The sequence below is a fragment of the Marmota marmota genome, unplaced genomic scaffold (genome assembly GCF_001458135.2).
Source record: "Marmota marmota marmota unplaced genomic scaffold, marMar, whole genome shotgun sequence".
Lineage (NCBI taxonomy): Eukaryota > Metazoa > Chordata > Mammalia > Rodentia > Sciuridae > Marmota > Marmota marmota.
In genome coordinates, this window is record NW_025999968.1 from 52,818,545 (window position 1) to 52,835,503 (window position 16,959).

Consider the following 16,959-nt stretch of genomic DNA (forward strand, 5'->3'; position numbering starts at 1 on the left):
TTGTAATGCATTCTGCTGTCATATATAACAAATTAGAATTAAACACAGACAAAGAGTCATTCAGGTGTGGGTGCCTGGCAACTGCTACCCTGGCTAAAAGGACCAGATGAGGAACCCCATATCTAGAAAGAAAAAAGGATGTGGGTCTGTCCCCATGTCCTATGCTCCCTCACACAGGTTATGTGAGAAATGCTGCCCCTGACATGCCTTGCTACCAGGCCTATCCAAATTCTTCAATAAAAAGCTCAAATTTCCCTTGCCCAAAATAACCCTTACCCATCACTCAGCCCATGCTGGCCTTGGCCTATACCTGGAATCATGGCCTCTAAGTGTGGGCCCTCCCTGATGTTATTCCTTACATGGGATGCAGGCCTTACTGCCTACGGGGCAGGTGTTTTGTGGACAGAGACTGTACTGTGGTCGCTGAGCCTGAGGGTTTGTCCTTTGCTTGGGAAGGATACAACTACTAAGTCCTAAATGGCAATACTCTAGTATATTCTCAAGGCAAAGAAAACATTTCACCTTCAAATAATTTGAAAAGCTAATTACAGCTCTTAAAAAGGACTATTTCAATAGCTTATATAAATGCCAAGAATGGTATTTTTGCAAGTCTTCCTCTGTAGGCCCAATAGCAAAGTCAACTTTATCAGGCAAACCTGACCATTAGGGAGCCATGACCAGACTAGCATAATGTTACTTTCATGAGAAATGTTTTGAACCCAACTCATTGAGGTAAAAATACGAGGTAACTACTTTCAAGTGCCTCTGCATGAATGGTGTGGGATGTCCCTTCCATGGGGCTTTCTTTTCTGCAGCATGCTCTGCTCCCTTGAAAGTCAGTGTTACAATTAATGTCACCTGATCTGGGCTGTGGATTCAGGCTGGCTGGCTTCTCCCCTCTTCACACTTACTGCCTATGCTAAGTGTTCAGTTAATATTTAATATGCCAGTAAACCACCCCCAACTTTCCTGATCCTCAGTCTGAAGCTCTGCTCACGTTTATCAGTGCCTACTTCAGCCTCGTGGTGGAAAGAGCAGCAGCTTTTCTGCAACCACTAATACAAACCTTTCAGGAGCTTGCTGAAGTCAAAGTTGTACTGCATGACCATGTGGGGGACCACCTTCTGGTAGAGGCATATGACCTGGAGCAGAATGGCTTTCAAAAGAATGGTTTCTGCATCGTCTGCACCAAAAGAAAACAGGCTGGATTAGGAAATGTCCTTGTTCTTGGATTTCGACTGGGAAGTGGCTGAGCCACCTGTGACACTGTATAGCAATCAATAGCATACTCAACACTAAGGCTGCCGACATATCCCCATGACAAGATGTAAGGCATCAACAAAAAGAAAAAGGCTAAGACTATGGAAAGGGTGGCTGCTCTCTCTGTGCTTTTGTGTCCTCATCTGAGCTCTGGAGATATACAGCAGGGCCCACGCCTATAGGATTTCTGTAAGGATTCAACAGGATCTAGATAGGAGAGACAAAGTTCATTACCTGGTCAACAAGGTCAAGTTAATATATTTTAATATGAGGGGGACCACGTAGCCCACTTCCATCTACAGAGCAAAAGAGCCCCCTAATCCACACACCTATCAAGTGAAAGCCCAGAGCATATGACACACAGAATTCAAGTTTTCAGAGAGACAGTACTTGCCCTAAGCCAAAAAAGGACAAAAGATACATTCACCACCAGAGGGGCCCCTCTAGGTAGGAGCCATCCCAGGCTACTGTCAGCTCTTTCCTGGACAAACAAGAGATTCCCCACATCCAGAAGCCCTTACCACTCTGGTGAGTCACATCGGCAGCTGGAATCCTGTCACCTCTTTTCTTCCCTTTCATATCATCCTGTTTTGTCTCTTGCTTTTTAAGTGACTGCCAGACCCACACGATAGTGTTCAGGTCTGGCAAAATCTAAATAGGAAAAAGCCAACAAATCATCATAGTAAACAATGAAGAGAAATAAATGAACCTGAGCATACTAACAGGAAGCAAGATGCAGAGGGGGAGGGGCACGTGTGCATGAGTGTGAATATTAGTATATGAGTGTTAGTGCATAAGAAAAAGGTGAGAGGCTGGGTGAGAACAGGCCCACATTCTTTTAAGCTCTGTTCTGTGGTGTAATTTCTGGAACTATACATAGGCTTTGGTGAAAACAACAGAGCTAATAATGAGAACAAGCCCCTGAAGACTCATTCAGCAGGCTAGACTATGGGCCTGAAGAGATGATTCCTGAGGACCAGCTCCAGGGCACTTGGCCCAAACGACCCGGTTACTCTCAGAGCAGCTGACCAGTTTGCAAGAGTCTGGCCTTCCTTATTAGCAGAATCAGCCAAGGGTGGGGGCTTCCCTAGTCACCTAGCCCCTTCTCATGTAGGTTACAGTACACTCAGCACATGTGTGCAGCAGTGGGCCACTAGGCAAGGGAAGGGGCACAACAATGGCCCCTGATGAGACACAAGGTCCCACCTGAACCAGAACTCCACTACCAGTTCTGTGGGAGACCAAGTGCATCTTCTGAATTCTTACCTTGCCCAAGCACTTGTGGACTGTGCTAACTGTGAAACACATGTGGCACTTTTATCAGCTAATCCTCAGCATCTGTGCCACATTCTGCCTGCTGGCTCAGGACACGTCACTTGGCTCCCACCCTCTGCACTTCCAGCTCGGCCCCTTCACCCTGCCCTGCCCAATGGTGAGGTCTGTAGGGAAAGGCCAAACCTGGGCCCGTGCCTACCTTGCTCAGGGCTTCTCTGAAGAGCAGCACAAACTCTCCCATCATCACAGCTGTGTACACGCCTGATTCTTGCCATAACTCTTTATTCAGGCAGTGGTCAATGGTTTTTAATGCTCTTTTCAAAATGACAGAAACAAGGGATAAAGCTGTGTATCTCACCGATGTGCTGTCCAACTGGGAAGAAAAAAGGCACTGAATCCACAAATGTCTCTAGATTTCTAAGCACTGGGTTGGCTGGCTCTTGCCCCTTCCTGGGTTACCACTAGGGAAAGCCATGTGAGATGGATAAACTCTACACTGTGAGACCTGGAGACCTTGTGCCCCCAAGATATCCTCTGGGTCAAACCTCGGCGGCTGCCAGGAAAGTGGTTACTAATGGTTTCTGTGGTCTGTTTTCAGTAAGCCTTCTCTGACAACCAATCAGACAACACAGATTATCTGCATTAAAAGCACAAAATCTCACCAGAACCCACCCACTGCTATTAAAAGCATTCCACATCAGGGAGAGACGGCAGAAAAACACGTCAGATTCTTCATGAAGAAAAACCACCTCCAAGGTCAGTGAGCAAGCTGTGATTCAGAAGGTAGCGTGTCTCTCAGAGGTTCAGGTGCTGGAAGCGTAGCTCCAGTGTGACAGCACTAACCTACGGAAGGTGTCAGATCATGGGGTGCCATTCTTCGAAGGGCTACAGAGGCCCAGGCTCTGGCCCAGACCAACTCAAGTGAACTGTGCATTCTCACATGATCCTAGTGATGCCACATTTGTTGGTATGGCAGCTCTGGGTGGGACACTCAAGATCTGAAGTGAGGAGGAACAAATGACCTCCTAACTAAATTTGAGTCTAATAACCACTACAGCTTGGTGTCCCAGCATTGCTATTAGCTGTGGATTTATTCCAAGTGGGCACACAGAATGTCTTGAGCCAGTAATGTCTGCAACCCCACAATTCCTTCAAAAGAAGGCCCCAAGCAAGGGCTCGCATGACACTAGAGGGTTGGGAACAAAGCCCAAGCCCCTTCTCATAAGTCCTTCTTGTTTCCTGTTTCTAAAATAAACTAACTCTTCAGCAATTTTTGAGGCAACACTGTAAGGGAGAAAACAAAAACAACTGATAATTGTAGTCCCCAGATCCACTTATACCAGTGGATCCCACTCATATGAAAAAGGTGTCTTGGGAAGGACACCTGGGAACACGGGCAAGACGGGGCTCAATGGCCCTGGGCCTGCACAGGATGGCACCGCCAGGAGAGGACTGTGCCCTCCCTCACTCCCTGAATCACTCCGTTGAGGGGATCTTGAGACAACACTGTAAGGGAGGGGAGGGAGGCCAGCCTTTCATCTTTCAGAATGCCAGGAGGAAGCAGGTGGGAGCACAAATGCAGCCCTCAAAAGAGCCATACCTGATCTATTCCTTTCAGTTCCATTTTCCTGTGAGCCCCTTGGGAAATATTAATGTTTCCCACAAAACATATGGACAAGCTAGATAGGCCCTCATTTTCTTATGAGGAAAGAACAAAAGACCTTTCTGCCTCATCCCACATGGGTGTCCTCTCTGTTCCTGACCCACTGCCCAAACTCAGCACAAACCTGGAGGAAACCAAAAGATTCAATTGCATTGTCTACACCACTTTATGGTGACCATGCCATCATCACTGGGCCAACTCATGTCTGTGTGACAAAGCTGACCCTGTTCCTACTGACATCATACATTCCAGCTTGCTTGAAAGGACAGAGGTGCCCCCTAGATGCCTACTCTCCCCAGGAAGAATTTAGTCGCTCAGGCCTAAAAGAGACTGGCAGGGCCCAGAACCCAGTTGTGCCAACGACTCACAGCCATTTACCTAAACCCATAATGCTGTGGTGAAACATATACAAGCCCTTTCAGCATGTGGCTCCTGATGGGACCTGGGGACCTCTTTAATAAATTAAAATGTAAAATATAAGTACCTATTTTTTTTCACCAACGTGTCCTTCAAAAATGACTAAAAATAAATGTTGCGATGAAATCTTAACACCAATCATCTGAATCAGAAAAGAAAAACTTTGCTGGCAAATTTCAGCCCCATGCTGCTCAAAATTCTAAACTGATAATATTTTAATAAAGGAGCATCCCTTTCTGATTCTAACATTTCTCCCACCCTAGGCAGGACTAGAGAGGCAAGAAGTATCCAGAGGTTCCTGCCATGTGCTGGAGAAGGACAGATATGGAACCCCAGTCACACCTAGAAGGAGTGGCTTCCACTCCAAGGTCCTTGCCCCACATATATAGATTTGTCACTTGTGGGCCATTTTAAGCTAAAATCCTGTCCTAGAAGCCTCAGAGGCACTGTGACGAATTACAATCTAATAGTCAGGCTGGTATTCTCAGAACACTCAAGCACACAGCCAGAGAGTTTAGCAGGAAAAAGTTCCAGAAGTGGGGCAACCCATGACCTACATTTAATGCCTGAGTGAACATGATCTTATTGCACACCAGGGGCACTGTGGTCACCATCACCATCGCCAGAAGCCGTGGCAAGGGGATAAACTCTCTGGTCCAAAATGCTCGGGAAACCTCTGGTTGGGCCTCATAGATCTGGAGAAAAAGAAGAAAAGAAATTTGACTGGTGCCAGAAATAAGTTTTAAACCTGAAGCTAATTTTAAGAACCCAACACTGAAGCTATTCCAATCAAATAATTAGCAATAAAGGTCAGACTGGCCACTAGGAGCAAGGTTAGAATTAACCCCAAATTCACTTGTTAAAGAAAAATACGGTTACCACTTTGGCATCATCAGAGCAGTGACTTCCAAAGCAGAGCTTGGCCTGGTCTGGGGAGCCTCTGATGGTGAATCGATCACTGCTGGAACTAACAGTGGTATCACTATCAACCACTGCACTTAACGGGCACCTGACAAATCACATCATCTTTTTAAAGTTTCACGATCCCTTTGGGGTAGGGACAACCAACATTAAAAATAAAATGTGCTTATGGATGGCAAAACTGGCCCTCAATGAGGTTAAGTGACTTCCCTTGAACCACATGGGAATGTGGTTTAATAATACTACTTAATAAGCAGTCAAATTAAAGACTCAACTCAGGCTGCAGAGACCAAGCACTTGCCCCTCAGTGAGGCTGGGAGGACAGTACCAGAAGCAGCTGCCAGAAGACGTCCATCCTCCCCCATTAAGGGGCAAGGCACATCCTTCTCACCTGGAAATACACATGGGAACTGCACATGCACCTAAATTCTCATACATGAAACAGATAATGCTGGGTCCAGACTGAGGCACAAGAAAATAATCCCAGGTACTTCATCACTAAGAAGGCCATAAATCAGAGCAAAAAAGCTTAACTGAGCCAGGCAATACTGCCAAAGAATGTATAATAAGTTCAGGTTGAGCATCCCTAATCTGAAAATTCAAAATCCAAAGCTTTTTGAATGCCAACATGTTTCTATGCAAATATTTCAAAATCCAAAAACTCTAAAATCAGAAACACTTTTAACCCCAAGCATTTTGAGTAGGGATATTCAACCTGTACCTCCAACGTTTGGTGAGGGGGATGCAAACATCCAATAGTTCATTTCAAGTTATTCTACGGACTTGAAACCAATCTTTAAAAACTGTCCTGCAATTCAGATATTTCACTAACTCTGGCTTCATTGTGCTCAGACTTAACAAGATTTCACCTAAAGCAACATCATAATGAGGAAGATAAATTGGATCAACAGATTCAAAAGAAATAAAGCTCAAAATTCAGCTCACTGAAAATCAACATGCTCTACTCAAAGAATAAGGTCAAGTTAACATCATCTAAAATAGCCCTTTAACCCTGGAGGGAGGTCTTCCCCCCCTCCCTTGCACACCTGACCAGACCAGAATGCCTGGCATTCCCCCAACTCCTCATGCTCTGCCCTGCCCCAGCCAACAGGTACTTTTTACCTTGTTTAGTAGTTTAATATTATTTAGCCAAGTGGACTTCACTCTTGGAAGAAAGGAAAACGTGACCTCCTTGAAGTATTTGTTCAGCAAGTCCGGGCACACCTTAAGGATGTTCACCACAAGCTCAGCCACCAGCTCATCCTCAGCTGCTGTTTTCAAACCCAACAAGAAGTGTAAGAGTGTCAGGTTGCCTCCTCTATTAAGGACAGAGACAAGAGGCAAGAGTCAACAAGGACAATTCAAAATGTGCTCAGAGCTGGAGCAGCTCTCAGAGACAGAGGAGTAACAGGGCAGTGGGCAAATGTCCCCCAGGGTACAAAGTGGCATGTAGGGTTTCAGTGCCACAGGAGAGGGCTTCAATTCCACCCCCTAATCCTGAGTGGCTGAAAGGGCCCCTACCTTGTCCTACTCTCATCCCTGCTTTCCTCCTTCCCTCCCTCAAGTTCAGTTTGACTTAAAATGAAGACAGCGACCTCTTTATGCTGCCAGTCAGCTACAGTCTGCCTAGAAGGCAAAGCTACTTTAAAAAAACAAGGCAAAACCAGCAAGCAGGACTCCCTCCCCCAATTTCTTTCTTCCTTTCCTTTGGTATTCAATTCAATGGGCATTTATTGAATAATAATTATGTTCTTATAGTAATAACATCCTATGCCCCTTAATTTTTTAAGATTTATTTTTTAGCCAACACATAAAATCTTAAAAACTATCTACCAATGGAATGCCATGTAACATCGCTATACAGGATGCACTGCATAATGTTTACAGCAGGTTAAACATGTTTATCTCTTCAAACATTTATCATTTCTTTATGGTGGAAACTTCCAAAACCCTTTGTTCTGCCCTCTCCAGATTTCCCCAACCATACAAAAAAGCATAAGCTAAATATGTATATATTGTGTATATATGTGAGTATAAAAAATATAGATAGGAAAGGCATTTTTCTTCTGAAAGGATAGTTTTGTTTTTTTTTTTCATATGAAGTCAGAGCTCATGCGTTGCCACAAGGTCCATAATGACATCAAATTAATTCTAAAATACTACAAGACAGCATAAAGCCTTTGTGTACATCTTCTGCCCTCTATTTCTGGTTTATTTAGTACTGGGAAAAATCAACTGTTGGAAAGTATTCAAAATTTTTCCTTCTTCTAGAGTATGAAAAGATGATCTTCGAGAGCATGAAAAGATGATTCAAAGTAAAAGTAAGGAAAACTTGCAGACCCTGTATCACATAAAGAGAGCAATAACCCCAGGATCTACACAGCCAAAGCACAGACTCTAGGTTTTATTTATCTATCCTGAAGTCTTGGTGCTCTGTCTTGAATCTCCTCATAAATTGACTGAAACTAAAATGCTAAATGATAGCTGCATATATAAAATTTTCTCTAAAACCGAATTAGCATATAATTTTATTTGAAAAGTATTCTTTTAAGAGAAAGGTGTAAAAAAATTTTAAAAGATGCAAAATTCTTTATATAAAAATTTCATGAACAAAAGAAATATAGTTTCTACTATCAAATGAAAAGAACATTAAGTCTACCAATAGTGCCAAAAATACCACACATACTTATTATTTTAATAAACAGTGTAATAAAATGAACAGCACTTATACTGATATGGTTGCAACGCACACCAGATGCTGCCCCTGGCAGTTGCCATGCTCCACCCCTCTGAGGCAGGCATTACTTTTATTTCCATTTGATAAATGAGTAAATAAGGCAGAGAGGATATGTAATCTGCTAAGGTCTCAGGGCCGTTAGAATTAGAGTAGGTCTGCAGAGTTAAATTAGCTAGGTTAGCTGTCTAATTTGACCCACACCCACACCACAGCCCACCACCTAGCTTTATACATGTAAAGAGTTTTGGGGGAACTCAGTTACACCCATTTATCTACATCTATGGCCACGCCAGTGCTGCAATGGCACAGCTAAGCAATCACAACAAACTATGGCTTGCCAAGCCTAAAATACCATCTGGTTCTTGAAATCAGTGACAAGGCTGAGACAGGCAAAAAGACGCTGACAGAGGAGGGAGTACTTGAGAGAGAGTGGCAAGGGCAGACCTCCCTGAAGAGGTGACTTTTCTACAGGAACCTGGATAAAAAGAGGGACGAGCCACACAACTGTCAGGGAAGCACGTGTTTCCACCTCCTCAAGGCCTCCCATCACTATCCACAAACATAGCTCCCCTCCTCTCCCTCAACATAGCATTTATTTTATGCTAGTGGCTTCAAAATTCATGAAAACAACAGGTTATTCCAAAAAGACCCACACCCTCAATTTGACTCAATGTGCTCATTAAGTGATCATCTATTTCATGGGTCTTGTTATGGAGGTAAAAATGCTTCAAAAGGAGCTGGGGTTGTGGCTCAGTAGTAGAGCGCTCGCCTAGCATGTGCAAGGCCCTGGATTGGATCCTCAGCACCATATGAAAATAAATAAATAAAAATAAATGTATTGTGTCCAACTACAACTAAAAAATAAATATAAAAAAAAAAAAACACTTTAAAGGTGTGTGGGGGGTGCGTATGTGTTTTCAGCATGGTTAAGATTTTTATTAGATTATAAAAATGCAGTTACAGTTGAGCAGAGATATAAACTCATTCAAAATGATGAGATAAATACACTTCACTAAGAGAAAACTTAAAGAAGGAAAAAAATGATGTGGCAAGCTGAAATCAGAATAATCTCAGAATTGAAATGAGTGCAAAGTCACAAGCAGGCAGAATAATTCCCATCACGTTATCCCATTCTGAAAGAATCAGGCATTTTCTGACTACCTGAAACTATAAGTAAATCACACTATCTAAACCCTTAAAATAAAATGCTATGCAGTCAAAGGGGGATGAGGGATAAGTCATTCACAATAACCAGAAAACATATCCAACATTTTTATTGTCAAATGAGAAAAAAGTAGGTTTATTATTTTAGTGATTTAAAAAATATGTATTGGAGTTATATCATTAACAACTACTGAGTTATTAAGACAGTTATGGAACCAGATTTCCTGAGTTCAAATGCAAACTGAAGTATCTTGACCTCTCTGTGACCATTTTTTTCCTCTAGGAAATCAGGATAATATGGTACCTATGTTGGGACCATGTGAGGTCATGTCAGAGTTCCCCTCGTGGGAAAGCTGACTTAAGCGACTCACTCTTGGATCCAGCTGACCACCACCACCATCTCTACGTAAACAACTGAACACTTCCCTCGGTGAAACATTTCATTACCCATGTGTCTAGAACAATTGCTACACTGAGGCCTCTGCCCCTGAGGGGACATAAATAGAAGCTCTCTGGGCCCCCAACTGCCCAGCCCTAAAATGAGTTAGATAATGTCCACAATTTCAGTCCTAACCTACCACAGGAGGACTTGAGGAGCATACACAATGGGGTTCATAAGAATGTTGTACTTTACCTGCCAAAGGTACCCAAAGATGCATCATAAAAATTAATGCCATGCTTGAGAGAACAGCAAAGATCCATCAGGAAGTTATGCACAAGCTCCCTCACCATGGCTTTCCCTGCTTCTTCAGCAGACACCTATAAGGGTTTAAAAAGCTTCAGTGATTCACAAGCTCATAAACCTTGATAATAGCTATAGAATAAAAAACAGGACAGTATCACCTGCCTGATTTTAACAACTCAGAAAACATTTAAAATCAAACACTTGGATGTTATTCCGAAAGAAAACAAAAGAAAAACAACCGAAATATATTGATCAAGATGAAAGAATACTCTAAGGAAGGCAAGTCAAAACCTGTTTTGATAAATGCTTAAAAATGATTTAATTTCTCATACTTCTGAATAAAATTCCACATTTGGGAGTGTTTTTTATTAAGCCTGTGGAGCTTCCGGCTACGGGAACATAAAAAAACATGTTCAAAACAAGAGGATACCAGCAAGTCACTGAGATAAAAGGAAGCATAGCAGAATCTAGACAGGCAATTACCATGTAGTTAACAGGAAGGCTGCACCTTCAACTCCACTGGCCGAGTCCATTTCAGAAATACCCCAAGGAAAATAAAAACAAGGAAACAATACACATGGGGGTCAATGTTGAGAGCAACTGTTTTAACACGTGAGTTAACTATCACAAATAAGCTACCCAAGTCAGGAGGTAAGGAACTGTGAAGTCTCTTAGACAGCATCCTCAAGTAAAAGAAAGAAACTCTGAAACTCCAAAAACTAGATATGAAAAAAGAGAAGGAAAAAAAGAAGAGGCCGACTGAGAGGAGGAAGAGTGAGCCTGGAGGAGCCCTATAAATCTATGGCGTGGGCACTGCATGTGGAATTTAAGATGTCAGTCAGCCACAGGGAGTCATAGTTTTCTCATTAAAAAAATAAATACAGTGTACTATCACAATGACCCCAAGGTTAGGAAAAAATTCCTATTGTAAAAATTAAAAATTTTTAAAAATCATATTGTGTTTAACAAACAAATAATATAACCATATAGCCAAAAGAAAAGAGATCAAATGAGAGGACTGTTTTTTGAGTATGGACTAGAGTACAGATGCTTCAGTCTCCTGAGGATCACATTTCAGCACTGGGGTCAACTGAGACTGTACCTTGTCTGCCTCAGGGTTTTCCAGCGCCACGTCGACAATCCCATTCCAGCTGTAGAGAGACGCTATGTGGTTCAGCAACTGCCCAGTAAAGAAACGAACCTTCTGTGTTTTTGTGATACTTTTACTGTGAACTACCTGAAAATAATAGTAAAACAAATGAAGCTTAAAGAACTGCTTATCTTTTGCTTAACTAAATTTACATTTACATATGGTTTCATGCCTCCCTTACTTAAGCAGCTAAGCTTTTTCCACATCATTAACAATTCCTTTAGAGGGCTGGGGGTGTAGCTCAGTGGTACAGCACTTGGCTAGCACATGTGAGGCACTGGGTTTGATCCTTGGCACCACATAAAAATAAATAAAGAAAATTTAAATTATTGTGTCCATCTACAACTAAAAAAAAAAAAATACTTAAAAAAGATTTCCTTTAGAGCATCATTTGAAAGCTGAATACCATTCTATGCCATGAGCAGACCACAACTTACTTAAACAATCCCCTGTGGTGACAATCAAGGTGCTTCCACATTCTACCTATTCCCCATAAAACCATGAACAGGTCCTCGCAGTCTTCACTACATCTCTGACTAGGAACCTGCTGTGGTTCTTAAAAATGGAAATGTGACATAAGTCCTCAAACCCACACTAAAATGTCTGGTGGTATGACCCACATACACGTATTTCAACATATCCCTATGTGGTTTTGGTGGATACTCCAGTTCAGAGTGACCTTAACTCAAGAGTCCACCAACACAAGACCTTTGACATACGGTAGCAGAACTGTCTTCCACAGGGCTACAACACCTTCTCTAATGAAGTACCCCATTCAAAGCATCTTTGCCAGCATTATCATTTACTTTTTTAAAATTGCTATTCTGGGAGGTTAAAAAAAAAAAAAAAACCTCTATGTCATTATTTGTATTATAGTAATATTTGTATTACCTTAGGTAAGCTGATGGGGGGAGTGGGGGCTGTCTTGTGCACTGTAAGATGTACAACAGCATCCCTGATCCCCACCCACTGTTTTTCCCTAGCCTACATAACTGTAGCCTCCAGAGCCCTGAACATGCCAGGAACCATTTCTTCAATCACTAGGAGAAAACAAACAACACATACACCCATCACCAAACACATACCTTTGTTTTCAGGGTAGATAACAAAATGTTGATGGTAGAAATCCTATCTTCCTTTATGCCTGAGCTAAAAATGCAAGGAATAAATTCTGAAAGTAAAAGTTTCAAAACATTAAACTCAGAAAATGAGAACAGATGAGAGAATAACTGTTTAAATGGTACAAAAGACAACACCATGTGCCTTTAAAAAAAGTTTTATCTTTCTTGATTATACAAATTCATTGTAAGAAAACCCAGTTATGTGACACAAGAAATTAAGAGTACCTAAAGTATTAAATAATTTTAAGAAGTTCAGTCATTTTTTTAATCTCATTTTACTTTCATTTTCTTCCACTAAGTAAAATGATCTCAATACTGAATATTTGAAAGGGAGTTTATAGTATGATAAATCTAAAATTTATTTCTTGCTTAGACTTGCTCAGAAATGTTTAAAATGATAGTCATTAATTTACTGGCTGGTGGTGGGTAATTCGAGGGGAATTTTGTTTGCTTTTTGCTTTGTGCTTTCGTTTCATATTTCTCGATCACCAGGGAGACAGAGGCTTTGTCATTACTAATGCACTGGTTCCACTGGATAGAAGCATTGACACAATTACAATTTTACTCATTTCATGCATGCTTCATGGGCACAGATAACTTCTAAAAAATTCTTTTTTTTTTTTTTTTTTGTCGTTGTATATGGACAGCATGACTTTATTTTATTTGCTTATTTTTGTATGTGGTGCTGAGGATCGAACCCAGTGCCTCACACATGCCAGGCAAGCACTCTGCCACTAAGCCACAGCCCCAGCCCCAAATTTATTATTCTTAAACGAAAAAAAAAAAAAAATCAGAAAATACCAAGCAAACCAAAAGTATAAGATTTAAAATCAACCATAACCTTGACTCCCAAAGGTGACACCACTGACATCTGAATTAACTGTTAGCCTTCTGATGAATACAGACTACTTTATTTAACTGTCAGTAAAATGGGATCATATTTTATAACTTATGACTAAGTTTACATCTAATCATAAAACACTGAAAAATTCTGATGTCAGCATATTCCTAAACTCCCTTTGTTCAACCAGTCTCTTCCTGGTGATAGTTAATAAGAGTCCAATTTCCAGTTTATATGATAAAAGTATCTCTTAACCAAATCTCTACTCGCATCCTTAACTACTTAGGAAAAATGACTACACATGAAATTGCTGAATCAAGCATCTTAAATGCTATGATACATAAGGCCAGTTGCCCTGCAGAAACCTATCCCTTTGGCCCCTTATTCTTCAGTTAAATGCCAACTGGCTGAGAGGACACAAGGGAATTATGAAGATACACCTTGCCCCAACAGCAGCAGCAGCAGGACATCCTGAACCTAGTTCCTGGCAAAGGGCAAAGCAAGGAAAGAATTGTCTGCAACATCATGCAAAGAGAGTACATTTCCTCTTCCATGATGTTCTACCATGGCAGTGATGGAGCCCTGTCAGACTAGGCTGACAACATACAGGTTGACCTCTGCCCCACCCCATTCTGGAGGAAGCTCCCGTCTCCCACCCTGGGAGAGGCAGAAGAGCTCCCCAAGGAGACACCGGTCATACAGCACCCTGGTCATCCACCAAGGATGACTCTCAGAGTTCTACCCATGGACATGGGACATGGTTCCAAGAACTTACTGAGTAATTCCCAGATGCTGAACTATGTTGTATTTATCATCAAACCCAATCTCTTGATAAAACACAGTGGTCCTACTTAAAATCAGCATACTACAGTGATGCATCCATGTCAATGTTTATAGCAGCTCAATGCACAATAGCTAAACTATGAAACCAACTTAGGCGTACTTCATTAGAGAATGGATATACATATTCAATGGAATATCACTCAGCTTTAAAGAATGAAATTATGGCATTTACTAAATGGATGAAGCTTGAGAATATCATGCTAAGCAAAATAAGCCAATCTCAAAAAACCAAAGGCCAAATGTTTTCTCTAGTATATGGATGCTAATTCACAATAAGGGCAGGTGGGACACTAGAGAGGAGTGGAGTTACCTTGGATTGGGCAGAGGAAAGTGAAGGGAGGGGAAGGAATGTGGGAATGAGAAGGATGGTAGAATGGAACAGACATTATTGCTTTACGTATATATAGACTGCATGACCAATGTGATTCTGCAACATGTGCACTCAGAAAAATGAGAAATCACATCCCATCTATGAATATCAAAGTATATAAATCCATTCTACTGTCATGTATAACTAATTAAAACAAATTTAAAATTTAAAATTAAAAAACAAAAACAAAAACACAATCGTCCTAATAAACTATGCTAAGGCTTGTTCTACAGAGACAGTCACCAAGTGGTCAAACGTGAGCTTTCCAGAGCCCTGGTTACTAATGTTCTGATAACTTGAAGCAAACTCACTAAGTTTTTATTTATTGGGGATCAAACCCAGGGTCTTGCACATGCTAAGCAAACACTCTACCACTAGGCTACTCCCCAATACTATAAACTATTTTTTTAAATGGAATTACTAAGAAAAGCCAGGAAGCAAGGGCTAGGAATCTGTGTATATTTTAGAGGCAAAGTCATAAAGCCTCCTTGCTTGCCTCTCTGGGTCTGCACTGCTCCTTTGTTAGGGCACTGCCCAGCATTCCAGACGGCTTTACAGGAGGAATGCCTGGCTCAGTCATGCTGAGTAGCAATCAAGATGGCATTGCCCATAGATTTGCCCTATACATGTCCTTCATGCCAGTGTACCTGGCAGCTGCAAAAGCGGCAGACTTCTGGAAGAAACAGTTTGAGGCAAGCTTTTCAGAACCACAACAAGTGGGCTCTCCTAAGGGACAAAGGGAACACCTACCTTTCAGCTCCAACACTTGCCCTATAGTGCTGTCATCACCAGCAATTAAGAAAGAGAGGGCGAATTGGATGTAGGCCAGCCGGACATCAGGCACTCCCTGGAGGACAAAAGAGACCCACATGTCACATGCACCTCTCACACAGAGCCACAGGAGGAGGAACGCAGCTGCATGCACACATCTCTCAGCTCAGCATCACCAGCCTCCCAGTCTTGTCCCAGTTATTAGGGGATGGATGTCTAAGGCCAATTCCCACTCTTTATGGAAAGCACAGGATTCTGTTTTGGGTTTGTTTGTTTGTTTTTGTTTTTGCTTTTCCCTCTCCTTAGTCTTCTCTACTTTCTCTTTTCAAATCCTATTTTTAAAAAAAGCCTGGGTAACAAGTTTTATTCCCTTGCCTGACTTAACATGTACATTTCTTTAGTTTATGGGACAGGCTGGTGTAGGGCAAAAGACACCCTGCTAAGATCCGTGTTTTCCATGTTTGCCAATAAAGATAACCCACCTATGTTTTTGAAAATCTAGTGATTATAGAAAGACTGGTGCTGTTTTTGATGAGAAGCCAAGGTGATGTCTGGTCTTTATTAGATATTATAAATAAGGTATGAACTCAGCACAAATCAAAGCACAGATGCTTCATGTTACAAACCCTGCATGGGCTTCCCAGGATCGTAGCTCACTCTGTCCCTCAGGTCTCAGCCATCACCTAAGGCAGCAGACACCAAAGGATATGACTGGCAGCCAGAATTTCCAAGGAAGTCAGTAGGACCAGCTAAGCGGTTTCCCGTCCCAGTGTCATTAAAGCAAAGTCATATCTCATCAAGCCTGTTCTACATCCAAGCAGGCAAGGATACATTGCCATGCAGGTCTTTTGTTAGAATTGGTAAGTGTGCTTAAAGTAGAAATTTTCTCCCTCATCCATTACTCCAAAGTGCCTTAATTCACTAACAAGAAATAAGTTAATATTATAGAGAATTATTGCCCTCAATGCCTAGGAAGATTAAGTCCTCTCTGCCTTCCAAATAGTTCTGTCTCACCTGGTGGCAACAGAAGCAGCAGCAATTATATAAGGATGATGATGACACTTACTGAATACTTACTATATGCCAGTCACCATGTCAGATACTGCACATCTATTATCTCAGTTATTTCTCTTAACAAGCTTAAGTGGAAATGTTTACCATCCTCATTTTACAGAAGGGAAAAATTCTCTGAAGGTCAGACAGCTGCTAAGCAAGTACCCGAACTGGGGTAATAAGAAATAACTGAACAATGTGCTATGTTATGTTTGATGAAATCCTCCCTTCTTCTCAGAGCTCCCATGGCATTTGCATTTCATTTTTGCTCAGGGCATGGGGGCACACTTCATATCAATTCAGTTTCTATGCAAGTATTTAATCAATTTCTTCTTGCTTTGTTGGGTATATGCTTCTGCCGGGGAAAAGAATAGTTGGATCAACACCTGGATTCAACACCTGGATCAAGGCCTTGCACATTAGTTTTATTTACTGAATCTCTGTCTATGCACATGGCATTTCAGCAAGATCTTATTACACCAATGCTGATTCATTCCAGAGAGCTTCAAATGATCCTTTCTGTTCTGGGTAACTGTCTGTGGGTCTTTTTACCTCATGGAGCCCAGGTACAATGATAACCAAGGCTGCAAATGAGCTACATTTCCTAAGGATGTTATCCATGCTCCTGTGCCTTCACTTGCCAACTCAATGTTCAAAACCCCCACAAGATTCAAGAAGCCTTCATGTC

The 16,959-nt window shown here is 41.7% G+C and overlaps 1 protein-coding gene across 3 annotated transcripts in view; it reads right to left on the minus strand.

The window, feature by feature from the left end:
* The window catches only part of Urb1 (URB1 ribosome biogenesis homolog), a 69,368-nt gene that overhangs the window by 43,149 nt on the left and 9,260 nt on the right, over positions 1 to 16,959 (minus strand). For 2 of the 3 annotated variants that reach the window (XM_015478693.2, XM_048803567.1), the window contains 9 exons: positions 15,198 to 15,294; positions 12,358 to 12,443; positions 11,225 to 11,359; positions 10,072 to 10,196; positions 6,659 to 6,854; positions 5,173 to 5,310; positions 2,735 to 2,908; positions 1,782 to 1,911; positions 1,067 to 1,183 (listed from right to left, as the gene is read on the minus strand). In XM_015478693.2, coding sequence (XP_015334179.1) covers positions 1,067 to 1,183; positions 1,782 to 1,911; positions 2,735 to 2,908; positions 5,173 to 5,310; positions 6,659 to 6,854; positions 10,072 to 10,196; positions 11,225 to 11,359; positions 12,358 to 12,443; positions 15,198 to 15,294 — 1,198 coding nt within the window. Of the gene's footprint in view, positions 1 to 1,066; positions 1,184 to 1,781; positions 1,912 to 2,734; positions 2,909 to 5,172; positions 5,311 to 6,658; positions 6,855 to 10,071; positions 10,197 to 10,825; positions 10,832 to 11,224; positions 11,360 to 12,357; positions 12,444 to 15,197; positions 15,295 to 16,959 lie in introns of those variants that run through there. The other variant, XM_048803569.1, reaches the window with a different exon arrangement.